Source organism: Hoplias malabaricus, chromosome 11 (genome assembly GCF_029633855.1).
Source record: "Hoplias malabaricus isolate fHopMal1 chromosome 11, fHopMal1.hap1, whole genome shotgun sequence".
NCBI lineage: Eukaryota > Metazoa > Chordata > Actinopteri > Characiformes > Erythrinidae > Hoplias > Hoplias malabaricus.
The window spans coordinates 12,732,124-12,750,825 of NC_089810.1; the positions used below are offsets into that span (position 1 = coordinate 12,732,124).

The 18,702-nt window shown below is 39.8% G+C and overlaps 1 protein-coding gene across 5 annotated transcripts in view; it reads left to right on the plus strand.

Annotated features, from left to right (window-relative positions):
- celf6 (CUGBP Elav-like family member 6) overlaps positions 1 to 17,866 on the plus strand; it is a 167,163-nt gene extending 149,297 nt beyond the window's left edge. For 3 of the 5 annotated variants that reach the window (XM_066685524.1, XM_066685527.1, XM_066685529.1), the window contains 7 exons: positions 436 to 583; positions 3,516 to 3,665; positions 4,378 to 4,440; positions 5,755 to 5,835; positions 6,587 to 6,730; positions 11,290 to 11,438; positions 17,192 to 17,866. In XM_066685524.1, the coding sequence (XP_066541621.1) occupies positions 436 to 583; positions 3,516 to 3,665; positions 4,378 to 4,440; positions 5,755 to 5,835; positions 6,587 to 6,730; positions 11,290 to 11,417 (714 nt within the window). In that variant the 3' untranslated portion in view covers positions 11,418 to 11,438; positions 17,192 to 17,866. Of the gene's footprint in view, positions 1 to 435; positions 584 to 3,515; positions 3,666 to 4,377; positions 4,441 to 5,754; positions 5,836 to 6,586; positions 6,731 to 11,289; positions 11,439 to 12,489; positions 12,518 to 17,191 lie in introns of all 5 variants that reach the window. The other 2 variants (XM_066685525.1, XM_066685526.1) reach the window with 2 other exon arrangements.
- Positions 17,867 to 18,702: the final 836 nt, after the last annotated feature.

Consider the following 18,702-nt stretch of genomic DNA (forward strand, 5'->3'; position numbering starts at 1 on the left):
TCCCAGAAACTCTCTTATTCTAACTACACTACCGTTCCCTGTAGTCCACTGTAGCATACAGCGTGTAGCATACACACTTCTGCATACAGAGTCTGGCTACATCTCTCCACACATATTCATGTATGTAACACCTTCCATTCAAACATGTGTAATCCAGCAAGCTTTAAAGGTTGACATGCAGGTGTAATGCAAACTGACAACTTAAGGAAGAGTGCAAACAGCAGAAATGTGCACCATAATGTTTAGCAGCAGTAAATTATAATACACAATGGCAAAGATAACTGCAAGCTTACAAACAGGGCTTTATCCTGTTGCCACTGCCCTTATCAACCCTCTTCATCAGTCGCTTCCACTGTGATCCCACATGTACGACTCATTACTTTTCTCTAATTCCGACCCCACACTTCCTCTAACTCTCTCACTCTCCCTCTGCAGCAGATGATGCAGCAGCAGGCCGCTCTTATGGCCGCCACACAGGGCTCATATCTCAACCCCATGGCGGCCATCGCGGCTGCCCAGATGCAGCAAATGGCAGCTTTCAACGTCAACGGCCTGGTGGCTGCCCCTATGACGCCCTCTTCAGGTGGGAGGACTTAATATTCGCACAGCACTTTCTCACATGGGTTTACTGCCCATTTAAAGGCCCCTCGGGGTGAACGCTACCATTATACTCGCTGTCACAGCTGCACCAAGCAATGCACTGTGGGTTATTATGTGGTGCTTAGGCATGTACTCTAGCCGCATGAGCATCATAAACCACCTGTTGAAGACCATGTCTGACCTCATCAAATAGCTCCTCACGGCATTAAAGGAATACTCCCGCGTTTTTCAGACTAATCTCTATCTGCCACTTCTGTAGCAGAGAGCAGGTTTTCATGGACAGTCATTTCATTTCCCTGTACAGAAAACCTGTTACTTTAACACACACTTATAATTGAAACCATTAGGAAGATGTGGATTATGTTAATAAAGCCTTAAACGGCACATCAAAATATATAATTATTATGGACTCCTGTGCAGTCAGGAGTCCAAGAGAGATCAGGTAAATCCCTTTTTTTGTTGTTTTTATTTTACTTGTTTTCAAGTGTTATCTTGCCCCTTGGAACTTGGAGTTACAAGACGTAGTGGTTAAAATCTTCCCCTATGAAATGGGACAATTCTTCAAGAGCCTTATACGTCATCAGAACACAAAAGCATGAGCAAAGAGAAACTAGGCAAGCCTAGTTTTACCGGACCGCTATTAGCCATATAGCCATATATTTTTATTATGTGATTGTGTTGTACAGAAAATATGGAGGGCAGGACTAATACATGCAGAAATGAAAAAAGTCTTGTTTTTAATATATAACACCTATTATTTTATTTAAAAATAAATACAAGATGATCTAAAACCAAAGAACAAAGAAGACCAAGAACGTTTTGTTGATTTTAAAATAAAATTACTTATTTATTCAATGTTAGAGGAAAACACGTGTATTGTGGCTGTGCGCAGTTATATAGAGCTCTATAAACACACTAACACCACAAAACATCCCCCCACCAAAGACACACACTCACATGAAATAAGAGAAATTCAGCCAAGGCTCTGGCGAACGCGCATGGTGTGTCATGCCAAACACAGCTCCAGAAACACACACACAGAGTGTGTCCCTGCCTTTCTTTCCTATTATTCAGACACAGTTCATGCTGAAGAACCTACTGTCCTTTGGTTCCAGCTGGGAATTCATTTTTCTGGTTCATGAACCAGTTTATATTGGTGGAAATGTGCTGAACGGTTCCAAATTTATATCACTAGCTGGAATGTGAAATATGGCGGAACTAACAGTTTCCACTTGCGCATGTGCATTTCAACATTGGAAGTCAGTCAGTCAGTAAGTGAAAATACCTCTTCTAGGCCCGGTAAGTGTTCCTACAGTGGTCCAGCAGCGCTTTGCTGCCAGTTTGTAGCGATATCAGAAGACCACTACTGGACTTTAACATAGCTAATTTAAAGGCATCATATACCTTTAAAAGTGTTCCACGATGCTTTATTATCACCCACTTCTAACACTGTTTGACTTTGTTTGTTAGGTTTTTTGTTAGAAGCTTCCAGTTACATATTAAGTGTTGCAGTTGCCACAGGTTCTAGAAAGTAATTGCTTCAGTATTTAAGGTTGAACTGGAAATCTACTAGTTAACTACTGAGACATCAGCATGTTTTTCTTGGACTGTTTAATGCTAGTTATGAAGTAAAGAAAAATGCATTAATGCATTCAAACTACATAAAACAAGGGTTGTCATAAATTTTAAAGGAGAAAATACTGACACTTGTGGTTTTCTTTCGTTGCTTGCATGGCCATCTTGCTGGTGATTCATAGCCCTTCATTTGACGTTTCAAGGGGTATATAACCCTACCCCTATTTCCAACAAAAATTGAGACACCCTACCCTTAGGCAGAAAAGGAGATTTTCCAAGGAAACCCTATTGGCTGTGTAATCAAACAGCATGCTGAGAATAAGGGCAAGACTCAAGTGGAGTGCCAGATCACTTCCTGTTGTGCAATACGGGGGATTTTTGTTTGGTTTTTTTTGCTGTTTACATTTGTGCCAGGCGTGTGGCCAATCTGATGCCTTTGCAAGAAGAGTCCTTGACAAAACAAAGCTGGAGTGAAGATTTGTGAAAGATAATCCTGGACCTGAGTTTGACCCCTCTCTCTGTTGCAATGAGGGTCTTTGATGACTCAACAATGATAAGTAAGCTGACATTCAGGGTTGGAGAAAATGAATTAAATAAAGTGTCCTTCTCGTTTTAAACCCCCACCCACCCTTACACACTCCCAGCCGGCTCTCCTGCATTTGTAATCCATAAAGCCTACACTCACTAAGGTTATACACATCAAATTTAATCCTGCATGACTTAAATGCCCTTCGCAGCTGGAAGGGGAAAAATAGGAGCCAAAACCAAGGTGACAAACCTGAGATTAGATGTGACCATTGGCTGAGGAAAATAGTTAGAAACACCATAGCATAAGTCTCTGTGTCTAATCAGATGACACTCAGCATTAAAGGGCCACTGTGAATCATCTCTCCTGAATGCTTCTCTGTTATGCTCTTCACTGTATTGCATCTAACTTTAGAGTATCTATAATATCTTCTACAAGTTTATTAGTCACATAACTAAGAAGTTAGTAATAAAGCTTTAGATGCTTTCCCAACACTTAAAATATTTAGTTACTGACTGAAATTTGAAAAATATATGTATAAATGAAACTGCAAGAAAAAGAAAAATGTCTAATCACAAAAAGAAAAAAAAAAAGTCTAATCAAAACAAGAAGCTGAAGTTGAAAAAAACGACTGACCTCTTCAGAACTCATACCTCAGCAAATGTATTTTGGGGTATTTCACAAGGAGCATAGAATTCAAACAATGTCTAAGACTGAACTTAGGAGCAATAAAGATATCTGACTAAAACTGAACTGTGGTAAAGTTTTATGTGGAACATCTTTGTGAACATTATACATCTATGTGTTTTTTTAGGCACCAGCACACCTCCAGGGATCAGTGCCACAGCAGTGCCCAGCATCGCTGCTCCAATTGGGGTGAACGGCTTTAGCGCCCTCCCTCCACAGAGCAATGGCCAGCCAGCCTCTGAAACCATCTATACCAATGGAATTCACCCATACCCAGGTAACACTCCAGCATAGCCCCTGTACAAAGGGAAAAAAGGCACATATTCTTTAGGCCTAATCACAGTTTTGGATTAAAAAAAAAGGTTCCAAAGCAGCAGGAATTGTTTAAATCATATTTGATTGAGTACAAAATTCAACTCTTGAAACGTAAACAGAGTGCAGGTTCCCATCAGTGGAAACATAGAAGTGTGTGTCTGACCAGAGAAATGGTACTTCTGCTAGACTGAAAACTACTGATAAAAGACCTACTGATGATTTTGTGTTGACGTCTCCTAAATTTCCAGATTTCTCTGATTACATCTCATTTACATCTCTTTAATACTTTTTGTCTTCTGTATAATTTTAGGACTAGGTAGCTAACTGTTATTAGAGTGGATGATGAAGAGGAGACAGCTGACTGATTACTTCTGAGGTTTTAGATGCTGTACTCCTCTCTTTTAATCAATAAAGACTAATATGAAATGCCAAAACAATGCTCTTGAACACAAAAGTATATGCCTGTGCTTCCTATAATCCTTTAATTGGATAGGACCCCAATTCAGTTCAAAGATTTAATCCATCCTATAAAACCCCTATACCTTCTCACCATCTAACTACCCAGGCTAGTGACATTCCCTGGAGCTCGGTATATTCACACACTCCTTCTCATCTTTCTGTCTTACCTATCCCTTACTTTATCTCACCCTCTCTCTCTCTCTCTCTCTCTCCAGCACAGAGTCCAACAGTGACAGACCCTCTCCAGCAAGCCTATGCGGGTGTGCAACACTATGCAGGTGCTCTCTCTCTTCCCTTTATCTCTCTTTCTGTCTCTCCCAATATCTCTTCATCCTCCTCCAGCTTTGTCTAGAAGCAGTGGTCTCTGCTCAAAGTGACACTTGCTCTGCCATTTCACTCTGATAAGAGTCAGTGCCCAAAACTGGAAAGCTGCTCTCTAGCCAACTACATTCAGCTAAGCATACAATCTGAATATTACATGTTAGATTAGGTCATGATACACTTTATTTAGTTGTATGCGCCATTAGTTTTTGATGTCAGCACATGATAAAAAAGTCAGCAAAATATTTCATTATATTTTTCACTATTCAGAAGATGATTGTACACAGAGAAATTACATTTTTATTTCTATTTTAAATGCAGCAATTGAGTATTTTTTTGTTTTTATGGTTACCATTGGATGTTTACCTAGTGTACTGTTCCAAAGTGAATGAAAGCAAGTTTACAGCTGCTTTTATTAGAGTTCATATTAAATCAGTGCTGAAAATGCTTACTTGGATATTGTGACTGTCATCAGAAAAAAAATGATATCCCTGTACATTTGAATCAGCAAAAGGAACACTCCTTAATTCTGAAAGGAAGTTTATGAAAGAAGATTTTTTGGACTCTTTTCATTGCTCTATAAATATAAAGTGGCATTTTCAAATAATGTTGAAAAATAAAGTCATAGATTGTGATGGAAGGGGCTTGATTTTCTCGCTGCCCATTTTCATTGCCCCTGTTCAACAGCCTCAGCAGTCTCAAACGTACACATTTCCCAGAGTATAAAAAAGAGAAACGGCAGAACTGCTCTCAGAACACCAGAGAAGTATTAATAACAACTCCCTCACTCAACAACATATGGACATTATGCAATTTCAGAGATGGCTTTTAGATGTCAACTTCAGCTAGTGGAAGCAATCATGACTAGGATTATCACCGTTTTTTTTCTTGATCCTCTGCAATCCTCTGAGGATCTGATATAAAATCAGAATACCAAAGTCCAGGATTTACTATGCAGAATCGGGTCCAGGATAGAAGTCTAGATGCAGGCTTATTTACTGGATAAGCACTTAATACAATGCCCCTGTCTCCTTCGGCACTGCCTATGGGAGGACTGCTTCTATAAAAGCCCTTTTAAAGAGTTTATTTTCGCTGGGCACTGAACCACAACGAAAATGAGGCCGGCCAGCTCCTAGCCATAATGCAATTTATTTATTCAGTGTCTGGAGAGTGAGAACAATAGAATAATGATTTAAGTTGTTGTGTCAAATCTGGGAATATTGATGCGAATTCCCTTGCTCGCTTTCCCCTCGTCTGTCTCCTTGCAACAGCAGCCTATCCTGCCGCCTATGCGCCAATCAGCCAAGCGTTTCCCCAGCAACCAGCCATCATCCCCCAGCAACAGCGTGAAGGTAAGAGCAGCCCCGCCCACTGCTGATAAAAGGTGATAATTGCTGTGTTCCATCTGTATGTTCTCCAGCCTTATTTATCAGGGGAGGGAAAGTCGCAGAGAAAATGAGAAATATGCTTCACATGAGAGTTTTTTTAGGGTGAGTGCTAAAACAGGGAATCTTTTCTTGCTAAACTTTCAGTGCCCGAGAAGCCCTGAAGAAAGGAACAGTATTTTAAGAAGCAGTGTAATCCTTTTTCTTTTTTTAAACAGTAACAACTTGTAGCAGTTGCAGATGTTGGCAAAACCCTAAGTGATATTCATGAGGCTGAAATGGCCTGTCATAAGTTGGAATTAACTGCGTATCCGCAGACCATCTATCATGATTTATAAATATTTACCATATCAATGTTACTGCAGTGTGTGTGTGTGTGTATTCGTATTGTTCTAGTAAGAGTGGATCAGGCACAGCAGTGCTGCAAGTGAGTTCTTAAAAAACTCAGAGTCACTGCTGCACTGAGAATAGCCTCCAGCCAGCAGTGTCCAGTGTGTGACGTCATGTGTCCAGGGTACAAGGAGCAAACAAAGTATGCAGAGCAATAGATAGACTAAATTTTGTCATTGTGTAAGAACTTTATGGCTGTGAGGATTTACAGTGAGTGTAGAAACAAGGACGTGGTCATAATGCTATGGCAGATGAGTTTATAGTATGAATTTGTATTTTGCATTTTGAATGTGTGTGTGTGTGTGTGTGTGTGTGTGTCTCTTTGCAGGGCCTGAGGGCTGTAACCTGTTTATCTATCACCTGCCACAGGAGTTTGGGGACGCCGAGCTCATGCAGATGTTTCTGCCCTTTGGCAACGTCATCTCTGCCAAAGTGTTTGTGGACCGTGCCACCAATCAGAGCAAGTGTTTCGGTGAGGGAGAGAGAAAAAAACAACATATGAAAAAAAGAAGTTTCATGTAGCGCGTTCCTTTTGGAAATCATCTCATGCCCCACTTCCCTCGTTACGATTAGTTTTTTCCCCCACTCTCTTTATTTCCCACATCTCCACTAATCAAGTTGCAATTAACGTTGGAAAAGTGGCGTCACGTCTGAGCGAGCAGGGAAGTGAAGGCAAGCAGGGATTCGTGTCCCATTCCCTCGGATTTTGCTCATCAGCGAGCGTTTATAGGGTATTAAACTGCAGAAGAGCTCTAAGCAGCGCAACCTGAAAATCTTTCACTCTGGTGCTCACTCACTGCTTCTCCACCTCCCTCTCCTACTTTCCCCATGTACTCCTCTCCTTCTCTCTTCCTCTCTTCCAGCCTCTAGGCTTTGGAAAATCATGCCTTTCTTGCCCTCAAGCTCTTTGCCCCTTTGCATAAGTTCGGGCTTCCAGCTCAGACCAACCGAACTTGAGCTGCTTGCCGTCTTAAACTTATTGAATCTGACTTCTCTTTCCAGTGACCTTCTTTTCACTAATGCACACTTGGCCTGTCACAAGTAAACCTTGATTAAACATATGAACATATGGAGATGTTTGAGTAGGTAACACGGGGACTGGAAAAGTTGCAAGTGTTGTAGCCCAAATTAAAATACTGTTAGGTTATATGTAGGTGTGTATATGTAATGTATGTGTCTGTGCTCTTTACTGTATAACTTCTTGGAGTTTGTTGATTTTTTTCTTTTTTCATTTGTTCCAAGGGCGGCACGGTGGCGCAGCAGGTAGTGTCGCAGTCACACAGCTCCAGGAACCTGGAGGTTGTGGGTTCGATTCCCGCTCCGGGTGACTGTCTGTGAGGAGTTGGTGTGTTCTCCCCGTGTCCGCGTGGGTTTCCTCCGCGTGGGTTTCCTCCGGGTGCTCCGGTTTCCTCCCACAGTCCAAAAAAAACACACGTTGCAGGTGGATTGGCGACTCGAAAGTGTCCGTAGGTGTGAGTGTGTGAGTGAATGTGTGTGTGTCTGTGTTGCCCTGTGAAGGACTGGCGCCCCCTCCAGGGTGTATACCCGCCTTGCGCCCGATGATTCCAGGTAGGCTCTGGACCCCCCGCGACCCTAACTTGGATAAGCGGTTACAGATAATGGATGGATGGATTTGTTCCATTCTGTTTACAGTGTGGGTGAGCTGCCTTGAAGCCGTTAACAAATTAGATTAAGATGCTTTGAAGTAAAAAAAAAAAGATAACATTTCCACATATCAGCTTCCTTCCGCTTTGACTGGGACATCCAATCAGTTTAATTACATTATGAGGACAGTACGCTTATGACAAATATATTCATTCATTCATTCATTATCTGTAAGCGCTTATCCAGTTCAGGGTCGCAGTGGGTCCAGAGCCTACCTGGAATCATTGGGCGCAAGGCAGGAATACACCCCAGAGGGGGTGCCAGTCCTTCACAGGGCAACATACACACTCACACATTCACTCACACCTACGGACCAACGTGTGTTTTTGGACTGTGGGAGGAAACCGGAGCACCCGGAGGAAACCCACGCGGACACAGGGAGAACACACCAAACTCCTCACAGATAGTCACCCGGAGCGGGAATCGAACCCACAACCTCCAGGCCTCTGGAGCTGTGTGACTGCGACACTACCTGCTGCTCCACCGTGCCGCCCTATGACAAATATATATAGTATAGATTTATTTGAGGATCCTTGGACTACTGAAATCCATAAAACAAAACGCCTTTCTTTTAAACAAATATTCATGTTATCAGCAGTGCAGGTTTTCAGCCGTGGTGATTCTATTGGGCCTGAATATCATTTTTGTGTCTTTAGCTGCAAAAGCGTTTCCTCAACCACAGAGAGTTGTGCAGCATTGGGAGAATCTTTTGGGATATTGTGTTCTTTTAATCCACAGTGATCATTTAACACTGATCAAAGCCTGCCTCTTTTAGCAGGATAAACCAAAAGGAAATGGATTCTTCTAGAATCTCTTCACACACACACACAGACACACACAGGCATCCTGGGGGAAATATTTGCTTCTTGTCTATTTTATTAGGAACAGCTTTACACCTGCACAGAAATGCAATTAACCAGTCAGCCAATCACGTAAAGGTTAACATGGATCAATGGATGGGTTCACACATCAGAACAAAGAAAAATTGGTGACTTTAAACATAACAGAGTTTTGTGCCAGACGTGGTTATTTCAGAAACCAATGATGAGTGGAAATACCATATTAATGAGAAAAGGCTGCAGTGCCTTGAATAACCACTCTTGATAATAGCTGAGGTCTAATGAGCACCTCTGAAAGAACAACACATCAGACCTGAAGGTGGACAGGCTCCAACGTCTGAAAATCACACAAGCAGGGCTCTAAGTCTGTAGTGTGCAGAAGCTCACCAAACTTGATAGTGTAAGATTGACGAAATATCTCCTGGTCTGATTTATCACAGTTTCTGTGACATCATACCAATTATACAGGCAGAATTTGCATAAAAAGCATGAGCCCATACCTGCATTGTGTCCACGGTTGAATCTGGGGAATGTGTTCCTGTCATTTCAGGTCCCCTAGTGCCTATCAAGCATTTTTTGAATGCCACAACCTTTCCAAATACTGTTGCTGGAAATCTCTTTATCACCGCGTTTTGCTTGAGTCTAAAACCGGTTCCTGTTTTCAGTGGGCTCTCTCTAGTCGTCATATCTGAGGCTGGTAGAGCACCTCAAGTTGAAGTTTCAGTTGAACAGGAAGAGTAAAATAAGGTTTTTTATTGTTATTCCTAATAATATGACTGATGAATGTCTACATATCCATGAATAAACGTGTAATTTTTTTTTATTTAGAAAACAATTTTATTATAGAAAACAAACACAAGCTGGATTAAACTGAACAGAACTTAACAAGAGACAACCGTGAACTGATGTAAATGAGTGCAAACACAAGACAAAGACAGGAGCAGACATCTACACATAAGACCAGACAACCAAGCTCTGAGAACTATGAGCACAGACAAGGAACACCTCGGAAGGATAACGAGAAAGCGGAAGCTGAGGCGGGACTAAGTTGGGGCTAGGGCGGAGACAAGAACAAAACAAACAGAGCCATGTGCACCTAGCACACGGCAAACAAGGAAACAAGGGAGACAGACAGCAGGAAAGCACGAGACAGGACCAGAGCATGACACCAAACAGAAATATTCATTCATTAACTGTAACCACTTTTCCAATTCAGGGGCATGGTGGGTCCTACCCGGAATCACTGGGCGCAGGGCAGGAACACACCCTGGAGGGGGAGCCAGTCCTTCACAGGGCGACACACACTCACACATTCCCAAACAGAAATATGTTTGATAAAAATGAAACAATTTTTTTTTCCTGACAAAAACAGTTTCCTTTTCCTACTAATTAAAACATTATTTTCAAAACATCGTACAAAGGAAAACAGTGATTCCAGGAAGTGTTTTATATGAGTACTACATACTACACTATATACTTGGAAAAATCTCCACCAGCCTATGGAGTTACACCTGTTTTATTTTTATTTTTATCTCTGTGGCTTAAGAGACTGTGAAATTCCCAGGACCTCGCACTGATTGCTTTCACACCACTGCTACATGAAATATAGATGGAACGTGAAAATAGCTTGAGGCCCGAGTGAGAAAGCAGTCTTGAGCCACTTCACCTTCGGCTGCATCCTGAAAGAATCTTTAGTGGCTTGCCCTGAAGTGAGCGGCCCTTGTAAAGCACATGGCATCCTATAAAACATGGCATAAAGTCCAGTGCTGACTGATTTACATAGCTTGAGCTGGAGGATTTACTGTCCTTCCCTTCTGTCATCTCCTGCTCGCCTTTCCCTCCACCTTGCTGTCTTTCCCCACCCTAACTGTGCTCTGGAAACAGAGGCAGATTTATGGAGACCGGGACTGAGGGGATAGAAGTTGTCTGACAGCCTCGGCTTGTTTAAAAGGTTTGTAAAAGCTGTGCTCTTATCTCTGGCCACCATGACAAAAGCATGGTCTCTCCCCCCAAATTAAATTGGAGCAGGAGCCAGGTGATTGAATCAGCTGGCAGGCGGAAAATTTGGCCCGTCAATCAGAGAACTGGATGATAAGGAAAGGGCAGGAGAGCGGCAGGATCATTTCGTCTGGACATGCAGGCGATAACTCAGCACACCTGTAACGACAGAGTTAACCGCAACAGAGCAGCTACAGCAGCCCAGAGAGTCCAAACCGCTGACCCGCACGCTAAGCCACTGCCATTTATCCCTCACTTACCAGCCCTGTTTCAAATGATTTAGTGCTGGTCTTAGCCACTCGTTTGCTGTTAAGAGAGTGCTAGACTTATTGTGATGGAAATTCTGAATGAAAATAGCATCAGAGATCAAGACTATCAGAGATCATCTACAAAAAATATGATGTTCAGCTTGGTTGTATTATTTTCAAATTACTTTACATTCACTTAATGTGTGTGTCCCATTTGTCCCAGATTATCTTTCATATATTTCTCTCTCTCTCTCTCTCTCTCTCTCTCTCTCTCTCTCTAGGCTTTGTGAGCTTTGATAACCCATCCAGTGCTCAGGCTGCCATCCAGGCCATGAACGGTTTTCAGATCGGCATGAAAAGGCTCAAGGTCCAACTGAAACGGCCGAAAGATGCCAACCGCCCTTACTGATCCACCAACATCCACATCTAGGTATAACCACCATTCACACACTGCTCAAGTCCTCCCTCAGCACTTTCTGATTAGATGTTTCATACTTTTTTGCACATATGCCAGGTTGCAATTCCATATGCCAGATATTTACATTAGTGGGATAGAGTTACGGGTAATAACAAGAAGAACACTCCACACAGCTGTCTAATTTAGCTGCTACTGAGGTAGATTTTAACAGGCCTAATATTACAGAAGGAGCACAACCCAATTATTACCATCAGACTGCAGAACTACATGCCATGCATTTTTATACTGGTCTGAAATCAGTCTACATATTTATAGACATGCTGTAAAAGCTGCAAAATCTGCCAATACATACTGGATCGAAGTTACAGTTATTTATCTGATGGCCAAAAGAAAAAAAAATTATATATATATATATATATATATATATATTGTATATTAATATTGGGTTTAAATGATTTCAGACTATAAAAACTAAACATAATACAGTTATACACTAGAGTAAATTCACAGATATCATCAGTAATCACTTAAATTTCAGCAGTACAGTAGGAAAAAAATAGGAAACTCATAATTCATCTGACTGATATTTAAGCTGTTTGAAACATTGTACCTCGTTTTGAAAGTATACCTCATGTTTCAGCTGTAAGCAGTTCTATGATCACAAGGCAAGGATGGTAGAAAACAATACAAAATATGATGGATGTCGTTGAGCAAGGCAGAAGAGATTGTGTTTGCAGTATATTGTATGGAAAGAAAGGGGGGAAAGGCAGGATTGATAAAAGCTACAGCACTGAGACATTTAAAAACATTATAAAAGCTATTGCAGTCCAGGCTCCCTGAAGAGCAAAATTTTCCACAGAGCACATGATAGACAGATGTCCTCAAATTACAGCACTGGGAGGTTTGAGCTTTACAATGGCCCACACAGTCAGGATCTGGCAACCCACATCTCAGTCTCAAAACAGGCTTCTCACTGTTGTCAGCAGGAGGATTTGTGTGTGTGTGTATGTGTGTGTGTGCATGAGATAGGCTAACTTGCGTCTTCTTACGGGCTTCTTTTCAGGAAGCACATTGTGTAAGAAACTCTGAATGTAAGTGTTCATTTCATTCTTTCACTGGTGCCCTCTCGTTTCACTCTCTGTATATGTGGCTATGTGTGTGTGAGTATGTGTTTGTGTGCTGTCTGTGTGATAGATATTTAAGGAAGTATATCACACATAAATAAGTAGTTAATAACAAATGTAGACCATGACCTGCTCTCATTTACAGTTAGTTCATGGGGACTTTTAACAGTTGTGATCATTTTTAACTGATCTGCCTAAAGACATTTAACATATTCGTTAAGTGGGTAATGATCATTACAGTTCCAAGTGCAGAAATAGAAATTCCATTTTTCCGATTTGTTTTTCTTCTTTTGCACCTAACCAACCTGAAACCCAGGCAGGGTCAATCATAGCTCAAGATGGCTGCCCTGTTGCCTAGCTACATGAGCTACATGTCTACGGTCGGGGGGTCAGCAGTTGCCCACGGCTGTAAGTTCAAACCATGGTGTCATTTTCTTTTGGATGACGTCATGTGTACTGCTGTGGTGGAGTGGCATGACGTGCTGTTGATCTGTTTGACTCTCTTTCTCTATATCTCTATTGTGGCAGTGTTTTTTGGATTATGTATTCATGGAGTGCGGTATTTTATTTGCTCTTTTGGTAGTTGGTAGCTGATTTCTAAATGGGATGTGAATTTTGACCCTTTTTTGCTGTTGTAATGTGAGTCATGTGCTCTTGTTTTTTGCGTGTGAACTTGATAAAATGTGGATATCTTTGCTCTCTCTATCTCTTGCTTTTCTTCAACATGAGCTGTGAATCGCTACATCATTTCTGTTTGATCTGATCTGCTTTTTTTATATGTACATTTATTGCGCAGCTGAGGGTTGTTACTTTTAGCCACTAACTATAGAGATGTTTATGATGACACCATGTTTGTAATTTCAATTAAACAATCAAACCCCATGCTTCACACTGTGGTGCAAAGGCAAATGTTGACCCTGGTCTCCTCTCCGTGCTGTTTTCCATTGTATCTACATTTGGAGCACTTTCCTGTAATTGTTTTGTTTGCCCAACACGAGGATTGGTTCCTGTTTACTTATTTATGAGGTAGCTAACCAATTACAGACTGATTGCAGAGCTGCAGGCACTGCTGTGGACCCACACATGGCAACCTCATCAACTCTGACTCTCTCTCTCTCTCTCTCTCTCTCTCTCTCTCTCTCTCTTCCCTGCTGATAAAGCTCTACTCATTTAGCTCACTGAGTTACAGATAGTGTTAAAATCACCATAGTCAAGTACTTTACATTTAGGACAGTGGATTAGTATTTAGCTTTGTACCAGCAGATCTATTATGCTGAGTACTAATGATGTAATATTCTTTATACACGCATTTGGCCATTTTGAGTGTGTTTCTCAGACAGAAAAAAAATTAAATGCTAAAGTTATTATAAAGATATTTTACTAAAACGCAAGTAACTTCATTTCTGATTCCTTCTCTGTATAATGTGCAGTGAATGTCCATTTTGGAGGCTAAATTAAGATACAATTAAGGTGCAATTTCTTTAGCCACTTGCAGTTAAATATCACCAATGTGAACTGTATCATAATTAAAGTTCATTTTTATGTCAATGAAACACAGCAAATTGCACTAATAATGAAGCTTAGAACTCTCTAACAAAGACATGTCCATTGCCTGTGTCTGAGAAATTCCTGTGGGATTATATCTTCTAATTATTTTGCTCTCATTTTTTCCTGATGTTCCGAATCCCATGCAGGAATAATGCACCAGACATGATATTCTCAAAAATGGACTAGAAAGTAGCTGCTAAGCAGCTTTATTCTTTGTTGTTAGAGTTAGAGAAAAGAGTGGCATTGGAGTTATTTATAGAGCTGCTGCGTTTGTGTTGTGCATTTATGTGGTAGATCCCCTGCCTTTGAATTACTTCTGCTTGGTGGAGCTAGAACATCTATAATCAGATCTTTTCACACTAAAGCCCTGATTCTGAGGCTTCTGTTTTTCTCTGCAAGCAGAAAATAAGCTGGCTGTGTTTCAGTATTCACATAAAATGCTTCATTATCATATTTTAAGAAACATATTTGCCAAGAAATGGAGCTGAAATGATATGTCACATTTTTGCAGCTGAGAGAAGGTCCAGTATTTTTTTTTTGTTTTGTTTTTCTTTATGATCTACACCCAAAACTGATGTTCTGTGTTCATTTGTCAACGTTTCCTGAAGCACAGTTAATAATTATCTTTATGTCCTTCATGCATCTCCATCAAAATTAGCAAAATTATGAAAACAATGTTTTTGCTTCATATCACAACTTCTACAAAACTCATTATATCATCATTATTTAATTAAGTTAGCTACTCTTGTAGTGTCTTTCTGCATTATTATTTATTTATTGTTTAAAATATAATTTGTAGGCTGTACTAATCATTGCAGATGTCAGAAATCATTCATCATTTATCTCACATCTGGTTAAAAAACAGCCATTAAGTGCACATTATTAATTTTCACAATTTATGTGGAGAACAGACAAAATGAAACAAACTGCTGGTGTTTCCTTAAAAAATAAATTGACCACCTCTGAGGTTCCATCACTGAATGTGGTGAGAATGTCTTTGACTGTGGACAACTGACAATGCAGCCAACATCAAGTTGGATGGATTGGAAAATTATTAATTTATTTGAAAAACGGAAAGGCTAAATACACTACAGAAAATGTTTATATTATATTAAGTTAATGCTTCTGTATAATTTTTGGTAACTATGTGATTTTTGTTTTATAAATTAATAATTATTTACTTAATGGCTGTTTTGATATTAAATATATTAAGTGGCAATACAAAGCTTTAAAAATTATTATTTTTGTGGATAATATTTTTTATTTCATTATTTAAATATATTTTATATACATGTTTTGCTTCTGGTGAAGCTATAAGTTTATTTTCTGAATAATTAAGTGATGTACTGTTAAAAGGTTATTGCCGGTCTGTGGTGAAGTGTCAGATCCGTTCGTATAATTACACTTCAGTCATCTGCCATTAGCCTGTCCACACATCCTGTTCATTTGTCCTGCACATGTCTACTCCCCTCTGATGTCATGGTGATTACTTTTAGACAAGACTAGACTGACGTCAACATTGGTTTAAATGAAAGATTTGAAATGGACAGCAACAAATATATCTTTCCCCTATGAACTATATACAGTATGTAGCTAGTGAACAGAGGTGGGTAGAGTTTCTTAAATCCACACTCAAGTATAAGTATTGTTACTGGAGTAAAATGATAACTGCAGCCAAAACCAATGACTAGAAGTATAGAAAGTGCACAAAATCCTCCTTAAAGTCCCTGAGGTCAATACAAGACATACAAGACACAAGTCCCCAGAGTCTTAATGAACATCTATGACATGCTTTGGTCAAAGTGCCACAATGGTCAGGCAGTACAGCACCATTCCTGAGCCCATCTTAACAGCCCTGTTCACAACGACCAGTTTCAGTGTCCATCCCCTTAAACCATAACGAGACACAGTTCACCAGTCCTTCAAATGTGACTGGATTGTTGATGCAAAACTTTTGGTCCACAATAAAATAAACAATCATTAGCAGTGTGACAAAGCAGTACAGGTGATGTCACCAAGGTGAAAGGATAAAACAATCCACATAGAAAGGAATCTGTAATTATATATTTACATGAAAATTCATAAGGGGATACATAGCACAGTCTATAGTGTATCACTGTGGTTAAACTAGATATTAGATTAAATAAAAGTGATGTGATTATTGACAAATATGATCTAGCAATGCTGTATAAAAACATTTCTAAAAAAAAAAGTACTGCAGAACCTTTATGGTTCCCTTACTGGAAAAATAAATGCTGCTCATTAAGACAGAACATAAATGAACTACAAATTGTTATCCTATACTTAGCTTGATAAAACTTGCTCATGTAAAAACGATATTGGTAGCTCACAGTAGAATGAAACGTGGCACTAGTAACTGAAGGGTCATACAGCCCTCTTTTCTCCTCAGAAGCTTCTCTTTGTCTGTTTATTTGCTCTGTGGTTTTGCTAAAAGCTCGACCGGCATATTTAAGATGCAGCAGTGTGTCAGTCAGAACAAGTGCTCTGTCATTCAAGGCTGGATTAAACAGCTTCATGGGTTATGATGAGTGTTTAGTTGTTTTCTGTTGTGTGCTGTTAGGAAAAGGTCTTCTTTTTAACTGTAGTGAAATGTTGTGGTAGCTCTGGTTTTAAGTGTCTGGTTGATATTGTTATGCTACAAGAGAATAAATGGTAACTTATAGATATGTTAGGAGCGCTATTATCAGAACAGAATGAGGCAATCACAGATTACATCTTAGCCAATCACACCGTGAGGTCAAACTGTAACTGAGTACAAAGTAGATTCCCTATTTCCTCACAAATACATCGGAGTAGAAGTAAACGAACTGTCATGTGAATGTACAAAACCACCAGTATTTTATTTGAGTAAAGCTATTTCAGTAAAAGTAGCTAGCTACTACCTACCTCTATTCGTGAGTGACTCTTTTCACTTTTTGTTCTGTGGGTGTATTTTCTCAATGTTGGCTGTAACTGTTGGTGTGTAGACCTGGAAATCTCACTTAGGTCTCAGTGCACACACAAACGTATTCTTCTCTCTTTCTTTCCCACTTGTTCTCTACCATTCCCCTTTTCTCTCATTCTTTCTCACAGGATGGAGGACTACAACACCTTATTTCCACAAGTGCAGTATAAGTACAAAAGACTTCTTCGCTCTGCCACATATCATGAAAGAAGAGTGGTCCCTTGATTCTGCGGGAAAATCGTCGAGAGCTGTTAGACTGGGTGACTGAAGGAACCAGGAGGATTTCTTTCTTGGCTAAACCTTTCGTTTTTTTCCCCCTCTACTTTTCTTTCCTTTTTGTTTTTTGCTTTGGCATCTGTGGAACCAGATTTTGCAGAGACCAACTTTTTTGCTGCTGTTTTTTAGACAAGATGGGGAAAAAAATCTTTATAGACACATTATGCTCAAAGCATGCATACAGATATACACATATGTAAACAAACACACACACACACACACACACACACAAAACCCACATACAAACCCTTTGCACTTAGGCAGACATGCATAAAAATGTACTTTAGAAACAAACACGTTTTAAAAATCCTCATGTAAATACTGATGTTTATTTACAAATACACACATGCACATACACACACACACACACACACACACACACACACACACACACACCAGCCTGCTGCCATTTTGGTTTTTGTGCCTATACAGGTGTTGTGGTCTGTGCCAGGAAGCTCTGGAGAGTTGGGAAGAGTGAACGATAATCCAGGATTATTTACATGCATCATTCCTTAGGAAATAGGGACCAAAGGACTACATGCTTTTTAAAAAAAAAAAGAATATAAAAATATAAATATATAAATATATACATATATATTTAAAAAAAAAACTTGTAGCTGCAAGTATTACAAAATACACATAGTAGTAGTTGAAAGAAATAATTAAGTCAGTATCCAGTGGCCTATGTGAGGTTAAAAAGGAAATATTGATTCTAAAGTTAAAAAATTAAAAAATAAAATAAATAAATTGTGATGGGGTTGGGGGGGGGCTGATGGTTTTTTGCGCTAGAAGCTGTTTTGGCACCAGATCGTAGATTAGAAATGTAGATTATAGCAGTAGATTTGCTAAACATTTTTGCTGTTTTTTTTTATTTTAAACAAGAAGAAAATACTTGAACTTGTAAAGAAAGGTGGAAAATGTACAAAAAAAGTAAACAAATTAAATGATATAAACATGAAGAGAAGAAAAAACACAAACACACATATATACAAAAAAAAATCCAATGTCTGTCCTGATGCCTCTCTCCAGAACATCCAGAACATATTTAACCAATGGATAAAACAGCTCCCAGCAGTTCGTCTCAAGTCTGCTCATCAGCTCATCATCAAGACCTCTTCACCCTGACATCTGACATGGTTTTGGAGGGGAATTGGAGAGAGGGAAACAGAAAAAAAAGAAAGCTAATGTGAAAGGAGCGTCTAAAGTCTGTACTTGACAGGGTGCAGGCTTTCCATAAGCCTTTTTGTTCAAGCGACAATCCACTGTAAAGACCAAGCTACTGGATATGGTGTGTACCTTTTCTTTAGGCTTTTTTGTTTGTTTGTTTGTTTGTTTTTCTTTTTTGTACTATGACAGGGAGCGT